Raw genomic sequence first — 20,549 nt, 5'->3', positions numbered from 1 at the left:
TTAATAACAGTTGGCATATTTGGAGAGATGCAGAACAGAACCGTGGATTTTTTTTTTTTTTTGAGATACTGGACTCAGCTGTAATCATACCCTTGCTTATGTACCCAGAAAATTATCTTAATTATCCAGCAGTGTTCCCTCACCTCTGTTGTCTTTGGAGGAATCCATAGCAAATGACTTTTCCTTCCTTTGCAATTAGGGAAGCCATGGGTATCTGAATTTGTTTACTGTACCACTGAAAATCAAAGGCTATTTGGTGTTACTCCATCTCAGGATAGGCATCTGTTTCCCATACTTACCCTGATAAACGTGTGCTTTCTCCTGGCTGGCCAATGAGGCAGTAAGGTATGGATGTCCCTCAGCTGTGTGTAACCCTGGCTACCTGCAGCCCCAGCACTGTGTGTTGCTTCATTCTTCCCTGCTTGGGGGTGAAAAGCAGAACTACTGCAACTCTTCTTCAGACAGACAGCTGCAGGCAGATAATACTCCGAGCATCTAACCCACTATTCCTCTCAAAGCCAAGTCCAATTAATTGTCATGAATAAATTTCATATGCTCATACACATCCAGGAAAAAAAAAAAAAACCAAATAATAGGGATCTCTCTGCAGAACAAAATGTTTCAAAACTGCCCACCTCAAAATGGGCTGGTACCCAGAAACTCGTGTTCTCTCCAACTCACAAATTCAGGGATGTTCAGGTTAAACTACATATCCCACTGAACTTCTGCAGGTTCCTTTGAAGGCACTGGTTCAATTTACAGCTTGCCTGAGGTTTTTTTTATCCCCACGGAGTGCTACACTGGCACTGCTGTAAGGAAGCACAGTGGGCACGGTAATTCAGATGCTGGCTTCCTTGGAAGTAAAGACATGTTTGATGGAGAAGATCTTGGCACAAACAATGTGGATGCCAGCAAACCTGGAACAGCTACAAGCATTGTAGCCGATACCAACTCTTGCTCACAGCGGAGCAGCAGCCGGCAGGAAACACTGAGGATGTACAGTCACCGTCCTCTGTTCGTGCTGCCATTCACCCCCGTAGTGCCGAGTGCCTTGACAGGGGCTTACATGCAAAACATGCAAAGGCGTGTTTCAGGAGGCAAGTTTTCCTTATCTTCACTAATCCAGACAACTGAATTTAGATCCTAACAAGATGGCAGCAAGCCCAGAATATGTTTTTCTGTTCTGCCAACTAAGTTTCCAGATAAACTGGGAATTATGCAAGGAATCTTGTCCTCAGAAGATCTGGGGAGCTGTGTGTTGTGTCAGCCTAACCTGCAGAGCTATCCTAGCTGTTCAAGCACAGTGGAGGTCTTGGTGGACAACACGTGTGTTACATTGTATGAAGACAGAAGGGAGATTGTGTGTGTTTGTCTTCCTTTAGCTTAAGGTGCAAAAGAAGTGCTAACACTTCTTAAGTGTTAGCAGCAGAGATACTTTAGTGAGCTGATTCTGTTGGGAGAATCACAGCGATGGACAGGCCTGCTGACAAGATTTGCTCTGTGGGTTATGAAGATTTTGGGAGCAGACTGGGGTCAGTCTTGCTGCAGTTGTCATAGGATCTTCCGTTCACATTTCTAGTAGCTGCCCTGATTCCTGGTGACTTCCAGGCGAGGAAGTGGTTGTTCTAGCACAGCTGCTCTGGAGCTGGGGCAGTTTTGACTGATAGGCTTCCTAGTGACAAGGCTGGCATTCAACCTGAACTGCTCATTCCTGGTCTTATGTCATCTCCAGAGGCTGTTCAGACGTGCAGCCTCTGGTGTGGCTGTGACCTATTGCAAGTAGGGAGCCACCCCCTACTGCTCCAGAAAACTGAGCTGCAGAGCAGAAGAATGTCTTCCAGAATATCGTGCTCTTCCAAAAGGAAGAGGTTCTTATTAGGGTTAGCACCTGGAGTTGAGTTTGCATGTGAGGCTATACTCAAGCAAGTATCACTTCCAACAAAACAAAAGGTTTCTTCTCGAGAGAAAACATACTTTTCCATACGCTTTTGAGAGACTGTTAGTGACTTTGAGGTTGCTGTCTCTCCCTTTTGTAAAGATAAATTGGCAATATATAATCTTCCAGAATAAGCAACATCTGTAAACTGTTACAGGGAACTAATATCCGTCCATACTTTCCTCTTTTCCAGGAGATTGAAACCTCTGAGCCTTGCAGCTGCATCCATTTGACCACTTACAGCATCATCATTGGCACCAACAAGTTCTACGAAATTGAGATGAAGCAGTATACACTGGAGGGTAGGAGACACTTCCTGAGGAACACCCCAAGTGGCTCCACAGATTCTTTTGGTGGGGCTCTTCTAAAGCAGTTCAGAAAAAAAAGTTGGTGCTGACTGAGCTGGTTTTCTTCATTCTCTGTGCAGAGTTTCTGGACAAAAATGACCACACTTTGGCCTCTGCTGTGTTTGCTGCTTCCACCAACAGTTTTCCAGTCAGTATCATCCAAGTGAACCCAACAGGGCAGAGGGAGGAGTACCTGCTGTGTTTCCATGGTAAGTGTGTGGTATGGCTGTGCAGTTGTTGCACTACAGCCAGCCACTCTCTTTGGTACCTGAACTGTCAGAAGGCACCTAAGTACTGTTGGAGAGGGAAGCTCAACAGACTTGACATTCTAGCACCTGGTAGCGAAGAGCTGTTGAGGACTGTGACTCTAAAATCCCTGGAAGAGTTGTGGCTGGTGGCTTAAACAGTGAGAAGATGCACAGGGCATTGGCACTAGAACATCTCTTACTGATCCAGTGTGCTGAGGTGCTCTTGGTCAGCTTCCTTCTGGCGTAAGAGATCTCTGCCTGTGGGTCTGTTGCCATGTGTGGGCTTTTGTGCCTGAAGGGAGAGGATAGTAGTCAGTGCTAAGTGAAAACAGGTGTTTGATTGTCTTGTTAAAATATTAAGGGGGTTTCAGACTTTGGCTTTCTTGTCTGGTTTCCATACAGAGAGATAAGACTTTTTAATCTTCTTATGATGAAATAAGAGGGTGTTATTTTGTTGTATAGCTGCTGTTGTTGGCCCTCTAGGATAGTGTCATGAAAATGCACAGGAAGTCTTCAAAAGCCCACTAGCAGTAATTTTGGGTGAGTCTCAGTGTCTTCCCAACTGTAGATTAAATAATAACCTTAACTGGTATAGAGACACCTAGAATTGCAGTACCTTTTGGTACTGAAAGTGCTCCTACATCTAGGCAATTCAGTGTCAATTAGAGTAATTAATGACACTCTAGGGTTTCCAAGATAGTAAGCACCCTGCCTGCTAAAAAGCCCTGGGTCAATTGCCTTTGTCCTTCAAAAATAAATGAAGAAAATTCAGGCACATGCTCTTGACATGACATGACATGACTTTTCTTGGCAGAGTTTGGTGTCTTTGTGGATTCCTATGGAAGACGCAGTAGGACAGATGACCTGAAATGGAATCGCTTGCCCTTAGCTTTTGGTAGGTGTTGAGGGACATTCACTTGGATTATGGGAATTGTTGAAACCAGGAAGCATCCTTGTAGGACAGGTATCCTTCACTCAGCACTTCTGGTTCCTCTTCCCTCTCCCAATTGTCCCAGAAACTATGGGGATTTTCCCATGATTTAAGATCATTATAAATCATTAAGATCAGATGACAAACCTTCTGAAGTAGAAACTATTTGAGGAAAACTAAACCAAAGTTGGATTTCCTTAATGTTCCTAGTCTGATGTGATTAAACTGGCTAGTGGGATTTTTAATGTTGCTTCGTAGTTTCTGAAATGGTCAAGAAAATATCACGTCAGTGTGGTTCCCTCAGTCTGTTCACACTACCTAATGGGATTTTAGTTTTAAAGTTCAGTTAATAGTCTATTTTTAATGCCTTTTTCATGATACTTTGGTTAGTAAAATTCTTCAGATACAGACAGTTTAAAAGCAACAATCCTTTAAGCTTGCATCTCCCTACTTAGTGTCTGTGTCTTATTACAGAAAATATATTCCCTTAGTTTTCCCAAGGGGCTGTGAGGCTTTGTTGTGCTCACTGATGCTTTTTAGAAGTTTTTAACTGAGAATTTTCTTTTGTGTTTTCTCTTCAGCCTACAGGGAGCCCTATCTGTTTGTGACCCACTTCAATTCCCTTGAAGTGATTGAGATTCAGGCACGAGCTTCTCTAGGGTAAGTTGTTCTTTTCTCATTACTTTGAACAGCATGTGCTGCAAGAATATGTATACTTGCCAGAAAAAGGCACAGTGTTGTCATTGTGAAGACTCTTTCCTGCAATTTTACCCAGAACTCCTGCACGAGCCCACCTGGAGATACCAAATCCACGGTATCTAGGGCCTGCAATTTCATCTGGAGCTATCTACTTGGCCTCCTCCTACCAAGACAAATTAAGGGTGATTTGCTGTAAGGGCAATCTAGTGAAGGAGACCAACAACGAGCAGCACCACAGAGGATCTTCCGCTACACGCAGGTACGATGAAGTCAGTGTGTCGGGGTCCCTGTGCACCTTGAGAGCAAACTCTGCTCCAGGTGGCTTTTCCCCTGATGCTGTGGGATGCCCTTGTTCCACTCTTAGAGATAGAGGCTGGCATTAGCCAGTTATTGTAATGCTGGAACAAGGAGTAGAGTCGCTCATGTTTTAAAATCCGGGAGGCAAAGAAACATTAACTCTGTATGTGGGAATATGTGAGTAATCTCCACAAATGCTCTGCTCTCTTCAGCTGGTTGTGTTGCGAGAGCACTGTGACCTCAGAGCTTGGTGAGCTCAGATGCCACTGACATGACACTAGACATTGACTCACTGTAACGATCTCTAAAGCAAGAGCCCCTTCCTCTTAAATAACGTGTATGCCTCAGGGAGACAGCGTTGGGCAGGTGTGATATGATTGTGTTCTGCTCAGCACTCAACACTTCAAAGGGGTGAATACCAGGGTCAACAGTGCCACTGTGCGTTGAGAAACTTTAGAAACTGAGGCTTGTAGCTCATCTGACCTGGCCTGAACACCTGGAGCTACTTTTGTCTGTGAAAAAGCATATACCAGATTTTAGTGTACTTTCATAAGGAAAAATATACTGCTGGAGTATATGACTGTACTTTTGTGGCCTGTTAAGTAGATGTGACGTATGTGGGCAATTCATTAAGGCACTTCACTAGTGTGGCTGATGTGATGGATACTCAGCTATCAAAGTGTCTTTGCACTTTTCATCATGCCTCAGGGAGGTCTGATGCTTTTTCACCTAAACACTGCTGGCTGCTTGTGGACAGTTATATTTTTGCTAAAGAAAGTGTAAGTGAAGTTTTTGTTGCTCAGCTGTTCACGTCCATTGTTTTTGAATGACAGTAGCCCTAACAAGAGAGGTCCGCCCACATACAATGAGCACATAACCAAGCGGGTAGCGTCAAGCCCAGGACCACCAGAAGGCCCAAGCCACCCTCGAGAGCCAAGCACACCCCATCGGTACCGCGAGGGCAGGACAGAGCTGCGGAGGGACAAGTCACCTGGGCGACCGCTGGAGAGGGAGAAATCTCCAGGCCGGCTTCTGAGCACCCGCAGAGAGAGGTCCCCTGGAAGACTGTTTGACGAGAGCAGCCGAGGACGAATGCCTGTGAGTGGGGCCAGAACTCCTCTTGCTCAAGTCAATAAGGTAAGTCTGGAGCCTGGAGAACTTTTCTGTTCTCAGGAAAAGACACATCAGAGCTGTTGGTACTGTAGAGTACAAAAGAGCAAATCAAATCTCATCCCCCTCTCAACTTCTGCTAAAACAGAGCACATACGGTGTAACTCACTGTGAACGCCTTCCCTTGTGCCAGTTCTGTAACTGCAAAAACAGCTTGACTCTGGAACAGGCTAAAGTCCTCCAGATCTAAAAGCAGAAGTGCATTTCCTAACTGCAGTTAGGTTATCGAGGGCTTGAAGGGGGATGGTCTCTGGAGAAAGGAACGTGGGAGCCTGCTGTGTTCAGGGTGATGCTGACAGTACTTGCCTTTGTCAGTGGATTAGGAGTGATGGCACCTGGCAGCAGGCAGGCGTACAGCGCTGGCTCAGCAGCAGTGCCAGGACTGAGGTGATGGACTGCTGCTGGCACCTGGGCAGACGTGAGAAAAAAATGTGCGACTCGTAACTGTCATTTTATTTCCCTGCCAGGTCTGGGACCAGTCTTCAGTGTAAGTCTCAGCTAGACAAAGTTACTCATCTTGACCTGCAGGAAAAAAAAAGGAAATATACTGAGTATATGCACTCCATGTCTGCGGCCTAGTTACCAAAACAGCATTCCTGGGCCGAAGCCCGCTCCGCATCAGGAGACGTGACGCTTTTGAAGATTGTTCGCATCTCAGTTAATTTCTCTGCACTTTCCTGCACTCCTGTTTTTGCACTTTGTACTACTGTTACTCTTTCAAGCAGTTCATGAACTTTTTGTACTCACTTTAGTCCCTAGTGGTTCATCAAGGAAATTAAACGGGACTAGAGTCCCACCCCAGGTCTTTAATGTGGTTAGCACCCCTTAGCAGATAATTGATCATAGTTCTGAGACATGCTGGGAATTCCTGATGGCCTGGAAACAGAAGGGCCAAGGTGAGTGAGTCTTTCAATAGGAGGTGTGATTGGATATTCTCTACAGAACACAAGAAAAATTACTTCTGATTAGTCCGTTCACCTGCCACTTCTGAAAGTTATTTTGTTCTCACTAAAATTGCTCTAGAGCAGCTCTGATGGGGAGGGAAGAACCCTGCTTTAAACGATCCCATGTGCCGGGCCCTGAGACAAAGTGTGTTACCTATAAGCTACTGGGGTGTAAGACTTTATCCAGGTCTTCTGCATGACAGTTCACTGCATGCTGCTGCACCATCACTGGCTGCTCTCTCCTTTTAGGTTGCTTTGCTGAGTAGTGTATTGTACCTCACTTGTAAACTAACTGAAACCTTTAGATTACGCTGCAAAATAACCGTTAATTACTCTGGAAATTTGGCAACGAAGAGTTCACAAGCCTTATTCTATGACAAGAATTACAGTCACGCTTGTGTTCTCCTCTCAGCATTGAACGTGGTCCTGACAGTCTCACGTGGCCCCGAGCGAGGAGCAGCCCCGGGCTGGCTCTTCCCGTGACCTGTAACTTGTCGTACAATAAGAACCAACTGTCATGGCACAAGAGGATACTCACAATGAACAGCTTTAGCGGTTACTGAACACCTTCGCCTTTGCTTCTGCGTATCTAACCTCGAGCCCTTTATTGCTTTCTATTCTCTTTTGCTATGAACATGAAGCAGAGAGCAAATGATTTTCGAAGCAGGTTTTGACCATTCAATCTGCAATAGCAACATTCTAAGTGAACAACCATGTTCTTTACAACTGGAAAGAGCAAAACTGCATCCAATCTTCCCTTGGCCACACTCTTAAACTTCTGCTAGTCCCTTGCAAGCCTGTGCTAACCTGTTCTAGAAACCCATAAAAATTCAAATGCCTTGTCAGTGTCCTTTGGCGAGTTTCATGAATATTGTATTCCGTTCTCTTGTCTGTTGGGTTATTTTAGGTCAGATGATTTGGCAGGAAACTTGCTGAAAGTTTTTGTCTCCTGGTCTGAATATTTTGAAGGGTCACTGAGATCAGTCTTTAAATCTTTGCATCTCATGGAAGATCTTCAAGACCTCAGAAATGGGCTTGTTGAGTCCTGAAAGTGTATATCTTGTGTCTTGTTCGTGAAATGCTTCCTGCTATAGAAATAGCTCAAAGGACTGTACATATTTACAAGAAACTTTATATTCGTAACAAAAGGGAATTGAATTGGTTTCTACTTTTTTATTGTAAACTGTGCGTTTTTCAACACTAGCTTTTTGTTTTAATGGTGGTTGTGGACAGCCATCTTCAGACGCTGGAGGGGCCTCAGCTTAGTCCTCCTCGCTCCCATGAAGAAATATTGTAACATTAAATTGCAATTGAAGCTTGTTAGCATAAATGAGGTTTTAGGTCTCTAAAAGTACAGGATTTTTCTTCATTACCTTTTTATTATTGACAAGGGAGGGAACCAGAGGGACAGTTCAAAGCTCCACCTGGAAAGTATTGAACTTTGTTGTTGAACAATAACCAAATAAACAAATAACTATCTTGACTGGCATGGTGAAATGAACGCTTCCTTCTCTATAGAGTAACACTGAGCCATCCTACCATTGCACCCAGCATTAGAGGCTGTGTAATCTATAGGCGTCAAAGCTTACCAAAGAGCTAAACTTGACAATATTTAGCATTTTAATAGTTGTTATTCCCTGAACAAGTAGCGTAAGTGGCTTCACAAAAACAAAGCATGTTCATAGGAACTAAAACAGGTGGATTTGTCCAAATATTTTACTAGAGCAGCAGTCAGCTGCAAACACCTACAGCTAAATTCTGCCCTCACATACTGAAACAGTGCTATGGGTAGAGGTAAGACACGTGTGAGTATCTGGGAAAACAATCTCGCCCTGGTAAGTGACCCACACATCTTGAGCTGGAAGAAATATCTTAATTAACAATAGTGTGATCTAATGACAGGTTTGGGATTTATCCCGGCAATGTACTGGTAGCAAAGCGGATGGAGACAGTTACTCATCTCACCGCTGTAATATGCTGGTGCTTTAAGGCCTAATAGCTGCAACTTTAAAAAAAAAAAAAACAACAAACAACAAAACACATTCACAAATCAAGTCAGATTGAGTACAACCTGCAGAGTTACTGTACATCTTAACTTACACCTGCTGGGAAAACTTGCTAGATCAGACTTAAATGTAAATACATCTATTTTTAACTGAACCAGTTTTTACAGGGTCTGAAGTATTCTTTCACAGGAAGAGGTTTTTAATATTCACACTGCTGCCTACAGTAACTTAATTTGTCCTCCTACTGTTCAGTGTTTTTGGTTCTGTGCACGTAACCACCCTCTTACCCCCAATAAAGGGCTTGTTGGAGGGTGTGGGGGTGGGTTACTAATAGCTCCTCTTACATTTTGGTCTACATGACATTCTTCATGAAAATGCTCTACATAAAAACCAAGCTGCTTGATTTATCTATTGTGCCTACTATCTGATGTATATGATGAAATGCTAACTTGTTAAATGTTCCTTTATTTCTATTTTACTGTGCACAAAGAATACTTATTTAAAGCTCATTGTTGCAGTCCTATGATGCATGATCAGAAATGTAACAAAACTAAAATAATCCAGAAACTGGTGGAGTAAAAAAAAAAATATTTATTGAGCCTTTTGATTATCAAGAACCCTGCACAAATCCACTGTCAGCTTGACCACCCCACACTGTGCTGAAATTTATGGGGGTCGGGGAGGGCAGGAAGCTCTTGTTATTTCTGCCCTAGACACTGAATGTAATGGCTTACTCAAGAGACCCAAAAAATGAGTATAACAAAAGTCTCTGCATCTACCTTAAAAAAATGTGCTCTCCTAGCAACAGCCAAGAATAAACATAACAGCACAGACTGTGAGCTGTGGGTGGGGAATGTGAGCGAGCTAATAAATCCAACTCTTGATCCAGCTTTTGCCTTGGGAGGGATTTGATCATCCTGTTACAATAAGAGAACACAGTGTGATTAATTGAATTCATTCACCTGTCAAGCAGAAAACAACCTAGCAAAAAAAAAAAAAAAAAAAACCACTCTGCAGCAAAAACCCACCAGCTTGTATCTGCCTTGCATCTGCCAGGAGCCAGCCCTCCCACAGCAAAGAGGGATGGGGGGGGGCTGAGGGGCCGCTGTGGCTTTACCTGGACAAAGCTTGTGGCTCCTGGGAGATGGTGGTTGAGGCCACAGGTGTCAGGGAGCGCCACACCTCTGCCACCTTGCCTGGCCCCTGCCTGCGAGAGGCCCCTGGGCAGCCACGCTCTGACCTGCGCAAGCAGAAGGAGGTGGAGGTGATCCCAGCACAGACCCTGCTGCTGGGCCGCTTGCTGCCCACAAAGTCTGGGCCCCTCACCCTCATTCCTGAGGCAAAGAAAGCTTTTCTGAGGGCTGCAAAAGCTAATGGTGCAGTGCTGGCTGCAGACCATGCACTGAGAGCTCTGCTATCTGAGACATGGCTGTAGGCTGCAAGTTAAACAAAATAAAAATGTTTCTATAAAATAATTGGTTCTGTCCTGTGGTTCCACCATACCAGCACCAATGGAACATCTGGAGTGAGTCATGGATATATGTAATTGGAGAAAATTAATCCACAAAGCTTAGCAAGAACTAATAAGACTGAGTCCATAAGTACCATTAAGTCTTGCGTACTTTCACCTTCCTTTCTGTTCTCTGTTTCTCAAAGTTTCAGCTTCTTTAGTCTTTGACTCATGAAACATTTTGTTTTGCAACTAAAAGAAAAAAAAAAAAACCAAACCAAAAAAAACCCCCAAAACTTATTAAGCTCCCTCTAAGCACCTCTTCTAGAAAAAAAAATTATTTCTGCGTTGTTCAAATAAGAAACGTCTGGTATCATTTCCCTGCTGGCACTAAAAGCATTTAAGAGGACTCACTGCATGACATCTGTCTGCCAATACACTTGCGCCTCTACTTTTCTCTGAACTCAGCTGAAGAAAAAAATTCCTTCCAACACTTGTCTCTGCTGACGCTCACCCTACCCGCCAGCCTTGGGCCTGCACAAGCGCCCCGTTGGCTGCCACAGCAGGTGCCCCGCGCTCGGCCTCCCGCAGCCCACCGCTCGCCTCGCCAGCCGCGGGAGCACCTGCAGGCTGCCAGCCCTCCTCCGGCCCTCCGCCACCACTCCACCACCGGCAGCAGGGCAGGGCACGACAGTCCCGTGTCCCGTTTTTTCCCCCCCCACACCACGTGTGCCCACCCCCCACCGCTTCTGTGCGACAGCTCCGCTGGGCGCCACCGGGCACCGACACCCCTCTGGGTGCCACCACGGACGGCAGGGCCAATATTTAGTGGCAGGGACCTGACAAAGAATGGCTGCGGTCACACGCTTCACCAGCACAGACTTCGGCGCTTAAACATCGAGGTGCTTTGCCCGAGTTTCCGTGTGGACAAAAGGCACTCCTGTTCAAATAGCGAACTGGAGCTGTTCCAACCCAGAGCCCTTCCTGGCTATTGATGCCTCATTGGCCAGTGCCCCAACACAACTAGCTCAAGCTAAGAGGAACCTCTGGCTGCCCCGCCGAAGCACACGGGCCTGCTCCACGGGTACCAGCACCCCACGGCCTCCTCCCTGACCTCCTCCCCGTCAGCATTTTCGGGTGCTGAGCCATAGGGCAGAGGGTGTGGGCTGTGCACTGCGCAGCCATGCATGTGCCCGACACCACAGACCAGAAACAGCCAGGGAGAGGCTTGGGAAAAAAAAAAACAGGCTGCTTGAATAGTGGCTGGAAGAAAGAGAAGCCTGTGGGAGGCCAATACCAAGAATTTCAGTACTAAGGAACAGATCACTGGAGCTTTTAAGTAAACAGACTCTTGTTCTTCCTGTAAACTTTACATCACAAACAGACACTAACACCTCCCTCCTTTACTGATTGACTGGAAACGGACAAATTATTTCAGGCTGCATTTATGAATGAAAAGCTTGCACAATCCACCAAGGCAGAAAACTGCAATCAGGCACTCACAGGTTATTAAAAAAAAAAACAAAACCAAAAACAACTCACAGAAGCTGAGGTTACTACAAATGGGAAGGATAATAACAAATCAAGTCACCTACTTTTCTTGAAAATGTTTTATTTGTTTCTAAAGAGGCTGAAAACAAAAGCAATTCCATATTTGAGAATACCAAATACTATCCATAGCACAGAATGAAGAAAGAGTTTTCAGGGAAAACCATTGCACCAGACCCAGATCTACTCAGCTACTCGGGATATTGCAACAAGGCGAGTGAACAGATCTGAGGATGGCAAACCACCCTTCCGCTGTGGCTGGCTCCCCTGAACGCTGGCCGCTGCAGCTTTCATCCTCCTTGTGGATTTGTGCGATGTGCTCCTCTCTGCAGCCGGGGCGGGGGGGCTGGTTATCATTGGCACAGTCACTCTCAGGCACCAAAAACCAGAGGGAAGGACCCAGCAGGTCCCCTCTGAGCTGGTTCCTCCGGGGCAGGCCCGAGGCACGCCGTCAGGCAGTTTTGCATTAAAGTTGCATTTGTTTTGGGATAAAACAGGCTGCAAGTACCAAGTACAGGCACCCTGGTGTTACTATAATCACTTAGAAAAGATAAACTGAATATAAAGTCGCAGAGATCCCCACAGCCCTGGCTGTGGAAGCACCAGGGATTTTATACCCACAGTCAACACTGCAACATGGAGCAGAGGTCCAGCTCCAGCCCTGGGCAAGGAGGGAGCAGTGCTGCTGTACCCAGCACCCTGCAAGGGGCAAGTTTGGCCACTGGGATAGAGGCGATTTACAGTCACTGAAGAACTAATCCCTAAACTGAATACATCGATTTCCTCACAGCTACCTAGCCCAGCTTAAGGAAGTCCTTATCAGTGACAGCAAGAGAAATTGGTTTCAAAAAGCAGATTACTGCAAGACACATTTATCATTTACAGAAAAATCCAGCCATTAAAAACAATTGTCTTTACCAGAAATTCCACAGGGGAAAAGTTGTATTTCAGTTCTCATGAAGAGAAAAACTATAGAGCTATTCACAGCAGAAACAGTGCACCCCAGTCTACTGTAAAATAAAAATGAGCTTGTTGGTGATTGTGTTGCTGATTTTGCCTAGAAAAGGCTGCTACAACATCATCAATATTCACACTTATTTCAGCCATGCAAGTTCGGAACTTGCTACTGAAGTAATTGCATGTTTGATGAGTTATGAAACAGTAATGGGCTTGCTTTTGCTGAGTGTTGAGCTCAAGTAAGATTCCACAAGAATCCTGAACCTTCTAGACTTTGGGCTGGCTTGTCTTTGGGCTTACAGTCTGCCTCACTGCTAAAGGTCTTTAATCTGTTGCTGCCCTCACATTTTTCAGCCTAAAAAATTGGTGTTTTTTTAACTGAGCTGACACTGGGCACTGCGACCTTTGCCATCCGTCTAGTTGCCATGAAGCTGCCATCTCCAAGAACTTCCAAGGTGGGACTGGGAAAATAAGGCAAATGTAGGAGAACTTGGAAGTCTCAGAAACGATATGAAATCAGAGTTCATTTGCTACAGCACAGAGCAGGAATACATTTGGTTAAGAGAAGAATTCTTTTTCTGAGACTGCACTGACCCAGAACAACCAGTCACAAACTACTACGATGTTCATATTGGCTTGTACAGCAAAGTAGTCACATATTTCTTCTTGTAACGATGTGTAGCGCTAAGCACCATGACTCCATCCTACAGGAGATGGAAAACAAGTGAGCATGTTACATGGTTATCTAAAAGCTGCACGTGTGAAGAACACGCCCTGGCCTCTCACCTTGATAGAAAGTGCGTAGAGGTGGTTCAACATGACATGGTTGGGTTCAGGGAGCAGAGCAGGATCGCACTGGAGAATAGAGGAAGTGAGACAGGGTGACAATAACGGAACTCACAGTGTACTCACCGCAGCTGATGGGCGATAAACACCAGCTGTAACTAGCCGCACCCTCAAATACATCACACTGCTGCTTACACTGAGTCCATAAACAAACACAAAGTTTCAGAACAATCCCAGACTCCACCAGGGTGAAACCCTCTGTATCCTCACTGTGACCGTGAAACAGGCCTCAATTATTTCTTATGTGCTTCTGACATTTTAATAGTATTGCAGTGGGAAGATTAGGGTTTCTGTGAGTAAAATAGCCATCTAGTTTTCTTTCAGCTTTGAAGGGTCAAGCAGAGAAATAAATTTACTTCAGACAGATCCACTTGGACATATGTAATAAGGAATTTACCAACATGGCAACTATTCTGAGGATTTTCCTTGCCTGTCCCGTCTGTCCCCAGATTTTTTCCCCATCTGTTCACACCCTCAAGGCCATTATTCAGCAAAACAAAATAATGTACTTACAGAGATGCCTGTGTCCTTATTCAGGATGACCTGCAACAGGTGTGGGGGAAGAATAGGTGGCGATTTAAAGCGTTCCTCCGCCTTACAAACGTAGGGCTCCTGGTGGTACGGTCCTGGGGGCGAACTGGACAACTCTGCCAGAGAGATGTTAAATATTTATTCTGAAATAGTCTGTAAGAATATCTGCTCTTTATAGGTACATTTTTAGTGGTACTTCGATTTTCACATCCAGAAACATGAGGCCAAAAGAAATCAATGGCACCTAAGTACAAGAACTGCAGCAGCTGACGCGGTGCCAGAGGATCAGTCACTGCCCACAAAGTGATTTAAGATGTCCAAAGTCTGTCTGACTTGAGCCGAGCTGGGAAGTCCTGAGAGCCCCACTGCACTCCAGCACTTCACTGTCATCTCTGCCCAGCACTTCTCCAGCAAATACCTAACGGTAAACATTGCTCTACAACGTCACCTCCAAGGGAAGCACTAAAAACATGGTAGGCACATGTAAAAGGCAGGTATTATTCCCGTGCAGGGACAGGGTAATAGGAAGGGCTCTTTAGGGTCTAAAGCCATATAACAAAGGGTTCTTACAGCACATGGAGGGGAAGCATCTACCAGAATCTTCTCCTGGCTTCTTGCAGCGTCCCAAGTCTCACAAATCACACCCTTTCTCCAAAAAGGCTTTCTCCAGGGAAAAGTTATATAGATCAAAAACCAACCAAATGCACCTTCTGCCTCAGAATCAAAGGACAGGTCTTCTGAAGGAGGATTTAAGGTGCTATTTCAAACACAGTCTCCATCCCTACAAAGATCTATAAAGAACAGGTGGCAAGGCTGATCTCAGGGATGACTCAAGCTAAATCTTACCTCTCTTTTGTTACACTCAAATATGAAACAAAGTAAAAATATAATTTTCATATTATTCTAAGATATAGATCGTTTGTACTAAACTGAGAGGATATGACATATTCTTGAGCCTGTGTTAGCACTACTAAAGATACACCTAATTGCTACCTCTTAATGTGCAACTTCTGACCCATCTCCTTAGCAGAGAAAGATAGCATTAGGAGCAGCGTAGGCTGCCAACACTGGTTTGATGTTGTAAGGCAGAGACTGATCCACCACCGAGTGTGCCAAATCCAGCCATTTCACACTGCACAGGCAAACAGCTGTTAAGCACCTATGACTTCCTCCTAATCGGATCCACGGTGGCCTGTGTTGCTATGTCAGAGGCTTCCCCCTTTATGCATTTTATGCATTCCACTTTCTTCCTCTGTGCATTTGTGATTCCTGCACGCGTCCACAGGGCCTGACAACAGTGGAGGTTAATCTATACTGCAGCTTTAACTCCAGATGAAAAGGAAGATAGAATTTTTAACAGCTCTAAAAAGTGTGATATAAAATCACCGGTAAGCTCATACCAGACATGTCTGAACATTTTTGGGAGTCCACCATCAAAGCATCAAATACTTCAAAGTCAGTTTTCTTCACCTGTATGATGTTGTTGACGGTACCTAGCTGGCTGGTTACTACCGGCTGGGAAGAAACAAGATACAAAAGTCAGAATAAAAAAGCTGGCAGGACTATTAGATTCTCAAAGCTCACAATCAGCCTTACCAAGAATGAGATATATTGTTTTTAAAATATGCTGGTACCAGATATGAAAAGAGCTCAGCATCAGTCAGTGTTAGGTTAAGAGCAAGTGCAGGATTAGGACTGAGGGGGATGCATGTCAGTTGAACCTGCTAGGTTCACAGCACTCAGTAAATTCTCGAACTATAGATAAGGCTAGGATCAGGTTTGGGCTAAAGTTAATAGTGACAATAAAAGGAGCTAAACTTTACTTCTGGCTTCTACAGGGCTTTCAGATCCAGGCTAAGATCTGCATGGCCTAATGTAGGACAGAGTATGGTTGGTATTGCTGGTTTACTACCAAAGCTAAGACTGGAGTCCAAAGCAGAGGGTTCAAAGAGCTAAATTTGCTGCAAGGTAAATTCCGCAGGTTCTGCAAGGCTCGCCAAGACAGCACGAAGACAAACCAGCAGCTGTGAACAGTTAGTTCTGAAGCAGGTAGGGACTGCTGGGTGGGCTGGGATTAAAGCTCATTTTATAGCAGAGGAGAAAGTGAAGGCCTGGTAGATTTTGGCACAATTACTGGACCATGAAAAGATCTAGAGCAGCAACAGCAACCTTCTGGCACACACAGCTAGTACAGCACAGAGAGATTTGGGCTGTCAGCAATACTACAGTGCTTTAAAAGACAGTTTGGCACAGCACAAGAAAAACTCCCTACTTCTTATAAACCCATACCCAAGAGACCTTGTCACCCATTTGTTACAAAATCTCCTGTTCTTTGAGGCCATTAGTCTGATGCTGAGACCTAGGCCAGCTGGGATCAGAAATATCTCTCTTTCCAGTTAAACAGTCAGTTTCTGTTGCTAACCTTCCCTCTGAAAAGGCCTGCTATTGGTAGAGAAACCAGCCAGTTTCTCATCTTCAGATGCCTCTATGAATAAAAACAGTGAATTGAAGAAAACATCACCTCTGAAGGATCATGGGTCCACTGCCCATCCACAAAAAACTTGTATTGGTGCTCTCCTTCTGGCAGGTCCAGGATTGCCACAAAGTTGTTGTGACTGAAATTTAAGACAAACCATCAGCCCTGAAATATTCTGAAAAGTGCATCAATCTGAACACTGTGACAAAAAATGTAACAGAGAATACGAGCCTCCTTAACATGCAAAAACTTAAAAAGGCAGTGCCACATTTAAGAGAATCTCATGCAACTTAAAGGTAAAGGATCAAACTGAGGTTAATGACAATTTACTCTGTGATACTAAGTCCCTACACGTTCAAAATTAGTATCCCCATTCCTGGCATCAAGGAATTAGCACTGAGCTTTTGTAAAGCCATCCTCACATCTTCACATTACTTGCTAGTATGCAAGACCTCATTTTATCTGCGAGACTCCTGTTGATGGGACAAGATGAGCTTACTCCTCTTTCCTGGCCTTTCAGTATTTGCCATCAAAAACTGCATTTCACAAATGCCCATGAAATGAATAAACAATGACCAGAAGGTGAAAGCAGCAACTTGATACTTTGGGCATGAATAGCTGCTGCTTGGTAATTTTGATACTCCTGTGTTGTGAACTTCCTGATTCTTCAGAAGTCTTTATCAGCATCTCAAAGAAACTAAGAAACAGTTGATCCTGTGTGAACAATTCAAACAGGCCACACAGTGACACTTATCTACTTCTCCTCAGGTAAGGAGCACAAGCATACCACCACACAGCTAGATCTGGAATTCCAGTTCGGAATGATGAACTCTTCACTTGAGCATATCTGATTTAGTAACATGATTTTATGCAGCCTCTAAGGAGATCCACATCCTTCCCCAGGATATCTAATCTGGCAAGAGACAAACCTGGTGGGTTTTGTGGGTTTTTTGGTAGAGAGACATTTTTGTCCTTCCAGATTTATGTCACCATTTCCCATCTCCCAAGCTTTCTACTTACAGTATGACAGTAATACTGATGTTCCACTGGCCTTTTTGCCAGCTCCTATCTTGATAATTTATTTCACATTGTTCATGCACAGACCAATCCCCCCAGACCATTTCATCAGGCCACTGTGCTCCTCTCTCAAGTTTCCTAAGAAATTAAGGCACTTCTGCAACAATGACAATGCAGGCAGTCACTCAGTGAGATAAGAAACACCAGAAATTGGCAGGAGACCAATCTGTCATGGATATGTCATCAATGACAAACAACAGTGCTCAGATCAACAGCTAAATTCAGACTCTCTGCCATCCATTAAGTTTTAAATTTTTGGCTTAAATGAAATACTTAGTCAGGTACAGAATTAAGAGCTCCAGAGCTCTCTAGCAGGAAAAAGAACTTGCTACCTTAACTCAGATTTATTCTCTTGTTCATGTAGTTTGCCAGCAGGTATCCCAAGCTCAGAGTTTCCTAAGCAGAATCTGGATGCTTTGAGCTGAGCAAAAGCCAATGATATGGCAAGAAAATACATGTGCCATCAGAGATACTATGCTTATAACCAGCTTCACCTTACATACTCCAGCTCTACCCCAGGTAGCAGAGTCTGCACAAGGATTGTTTTGGATCATTCATGTGTGGTGCCTAGCGAACAAATCACTCCTTCAAAACTGACACACAGCTCAACCTTCATCCTGTGCCATCCAAGAATCAAAGTCAGAGTCTCAAGGGCTTGAGGAGAGCAGCAGGACAGTGGTAAAGCCAAGCACAACACCAATCTATCAACTGACCACCTTTCTCACCACACTAAGCACTCACAGTCCGTAGGGAATATCACTGACATAGCAGCGGCAGTTTATTACCTCCTTGTCAGAGGAATTTTACTCCAGTTGTTGAAGGACCCAGACAAATAAACTTCTTTCCCTCCTCCAGTCCAGCGAAATACTGTTGGTCGAGCTTGAGTGGGGGTTTTATCATTCACTTCTAGATCTTGTTGCCAAGCTAGGAATTCTTCTTTCTCCAATGGAGCCTACAAGCAAAATGTCTTAATCAAAAGGAATTCTCTCCTGGCAGAATTGGACAACCTACATTTTACCGAAGGCATTTTTTGCGCTCAGTCACGATTCTCTAAGCTACAAGTCTCCAAGTAGTTTTTGTCAGATGCAGATTAGAAACTGCATTTCTAGATGCTGTTCACAAGTTCATTTGCACAAATTCTGCAAAGATGTTAAAGCCTTCCAAATCTGCAGAAAGAGCAGAAGGCAAAATAACCCCCCTTCCTTTAGCCTAAATTATGTTTAAATTACTTGAGCTCACAAAAGTCTTCAAAATACACAGATAAAAGAGGGAGAAAAATAATTAAGAAGATATACACTTAAGAAGCATTTAGATTACAGAAACATAGTAGGCACAAAATTTGTAGTAGGCAGAAAGATTATGAGTTGTCTATAGGAAACAGTTCTGACCAACAATTGAAATATAAGTGTAATTTTCTTTTAGATATTCTTACACAATACACAAGGCATGTCTAACAATCCATCTAATACTGAGCAAAAACCCCTCAGTTAACAGATCTTTTAATATGGAAAATAATAGACAGGTAAAATGTCATTGTTAACTGCAAGAGCATTAAGGATCCAAAGGAAGCTGGGGCATTGTACTCAAAGCTTTGAGTCAGTTACGTTTTAGTTTTTCTACAATTAATTCTTGGCAGAAACCATGACGTATCTGCCTGAACATCAATGCACTATCTCTCCTTAGCATGGGAAGCAAAGGGAACAGTTTTGTGTGTAAACTCAAGGACAGAATCACTGAAGGTTGCTAACAGCCCCACAACTGAACAGCATCCCCAAGTTAGTGTTAGAAGACAAGAATAAACCAGCAGTACCTTCATTTCCTCTGAATGGAACAAGTCTGCATCTTCAGGACTGTCCATTAAAATTTTTGGCCTGTCACCCTCTTTTGTACTTATAGCTCCTCCTGAGCTGTCACCTCGAGATGCCTTATGCCCATGACGCTCTAGTCCAGCTCGCTCACTGCTTGTGTTCCCCATTTTTAAGGGCCTAAAAGAGCAGGAAAAGCCAGATTAGCACATGTACTTTTGAAGTCAGAACACCCGCAGGAAGGAGAGCAGGTTTGTCAGCAGACTTGGATTCTGGTTTTGAGTATAAGACTCTAAGAAACGCGATTAACCCAAAATGGTTAAAATTATATCACACCCAGAGCAAAGACACTAAATGACAATTATTAGCTACCCTTAATAATGTGCTAGAGCTCAACATCCAAGCATCTCTGCCAGACTCAGCCACTCTAAAAGCTGACCAGGCAGGTGTCGGTCACTGCAGCACACCGGCATTCTGTCTTCCCAAGCTAAGTACTTGTTCTGCTTTCTCAATACCCTTTTTGAGGGTATTCTAACTTTTTGTTAGAATGCATCAAAACCTGCCTACTAGAAATGTGACTGCACTAGAAAATCAGAAGTTAGCTGGGGCGGCCACCTGCTGAGGATCCTTACAGCGGCTGGCTGCGGCTCTAAAGCCCGACCAGCACAGTGCCACTGATGCTCCGCTGGAGACTCCTCTCAGGGAGGGCCAGGGGGCTGCTGTGCGAGAAACACAACCCTCCTGCTCCACGGCCCGTGCGGCCGCTGCCACAGGGAGGACTGGAAAGTCTGAAAGACTCCTTCCAGGAGAGGAGCAGCAACGCAGGGGTGGCCAAGGGGGCTGTGTACGAACAGGGCCCGGCAGAGCGCCCAGCAGGTACCAGTGTGCGTACGGGACGCTGCCCAGTTTCCTGTAACCTCCAGTTACGGTCACTGCCCGACTTTCAACTGTACGGATGTTACCTCTGGCACAACCTAAAACCAGCGCCAGTGAGTGGGCCTTAAGTGAACACACAGCTAAACGAGTAAATAATTTAACTGGCACAACAGACGCGCAGGCGTGCAGACAAACGTAACTGGTTATGTGAAAGTGCAGAGTGTCGGGCCTCCTGGATCTAGATCTTCTCTAGATCTTCGGGCGTTGATTCTGCGAGTCGGACTTCGGAGAGGCCCAGCTCCCCCGTCCCTGCCGAGCCCATTGCCGCTGTCCTGTCCACAGGCCAATAATTCCCAAAGATTTTACACAGAATCACACCACAGATGGATGGTTCATCACAGCTAG

The 20,549-nt window shown here is 44.6% G+C and overlaps 2 protein-coding genes across 16 annotated transcripts in view; one reads left to right on the top strand and one right to left on the bottom strand.

The window, feature by feature from the left end:
* CIT (citron rho-interacting serine/threonine kinase) overlaps nt 1–9,051 on the top strand; it is a 73,066-nt gene extending 64,015 nt beyond the window's left edge. For 8 of the 14 annotated variants that reach the window (XM_026859436.1, XM_026859430.1, XM_026859435.1 and 5 more), the window contains 7 exons: nt 2,130–2,238; nt 2,364–2,492; nt 3,346–3,426; nt 4,044–4,122; nt 4,238–4,420; nt 5,262–5,595; nt 6,096–9,051. In XM_026859436.1, the coding sequence (XP_026715237.1) occupies nt 2,130–2,238; nt 2,364–2,492; nt 3,346–3,426; nt 4,044–4,122; nt 4,238–4,420; nt 5,262–5,595; nt 6,096–6,119 (939 nt within the window). In that variant the 3' untranslated portion in view covers nt 6,120–9,051. The remainder of the gene's footprint in view (nt 1–2,129; nt 2,239–2,363; nt 2,493–3,345; nt 3,427–4,043; nt 4,123–4,237; nt 4,421–5,261; nt 5,596–6,095) is intronic. The other 6 variants (XM_026859440.1, XM_026859438.1, XM_026859437.1 and 3 more) reach the window with 2 other exon arrangements.
* On the bottom strand, nt 998–19,615 carry PRKAB1 (protein kinase AMP-activated non-catalytic subunit beta 1). 2 transcript variants are annotated; one of them, XR_003399503.1, is made up of 9 exons: nt 19,274–19,615; nt 18,249–18,415; nt 16,432–16,525; nt 15,311–15,425; nt 13,893–14,026; nt 13,320–13,388; nt 12,318–13,237; nt 1,477–1,480; nt 998–1,010 (listed from the first exon to the last, which is right to left on the bottom strand). XR_003399503.1 is itself a non-coding variant. In XM_026859444.1 (7 exons), the coding sequence occupies exons 1-7, from the start codon at nt 19,436–19,438 to the stop codon at nt 13,160–13,162; spliced, it is 822 nt and encodes a 273-aa protein (XP_026715245.1). In that variant the 5' UTR covers nt 19,439–19,615; the 3' UTR covers nt 11,633–13,159. The 2 variants fall into 2 exon arrangements, 1 of the variants encoding a protein (XP_026715245.1); XM_026859444.1 differs by lacking the exons at nt 998–1,010; nt 1,477–1,480 and having other exon boundaries at nt 11,633–13,237.
* Nucleotides 19,616–20,549: the final 934 nt, after the last annotated feature.

The sequence above is a fragment of the Athene cunicularia genome, assembly GCF_003259725.1.
Source record: "Athene cunicularia isolate RWA chromosome 15 unlocalized genomic scaffold, athCun1 chr15_part1, whole genome shotgun sequence".
Lineage (NCBI taxonomy): Eukaryota > Metazoa > Chordata > Aves > Strigiformes > Strigidae > Athene > Athene cunicularia.
This window is presented reverse-complemented; position numbering and strand designations above follow the sequence as displayed.

Excerpts from the sequence above, each read along its gene's own strand:
- PRKAB1 (XM_026859444.1), bottom strand. The coding sequence starts at position 19,438 with ATGGGGAACACAAGCAGTGAGCGAGCTGGACTAGAGCGTCATGGGCAT. Across the intron at positions 15,426-16,431 it reads GGACCCATGATCCTTCAGAG|CCGGTAGTAACCAGCCAGCT; the intron begins GTGATGTTTTCT and ends GTTTCTTCCCAG. Across the intron at positions 13,389-13,892 it reads ATAAGGACACAGGCATCTCT|TGCGATCCTGCTCTGCTCCC; the intron begins GTAAGTACATTA and ends TCTATTCTCCAG.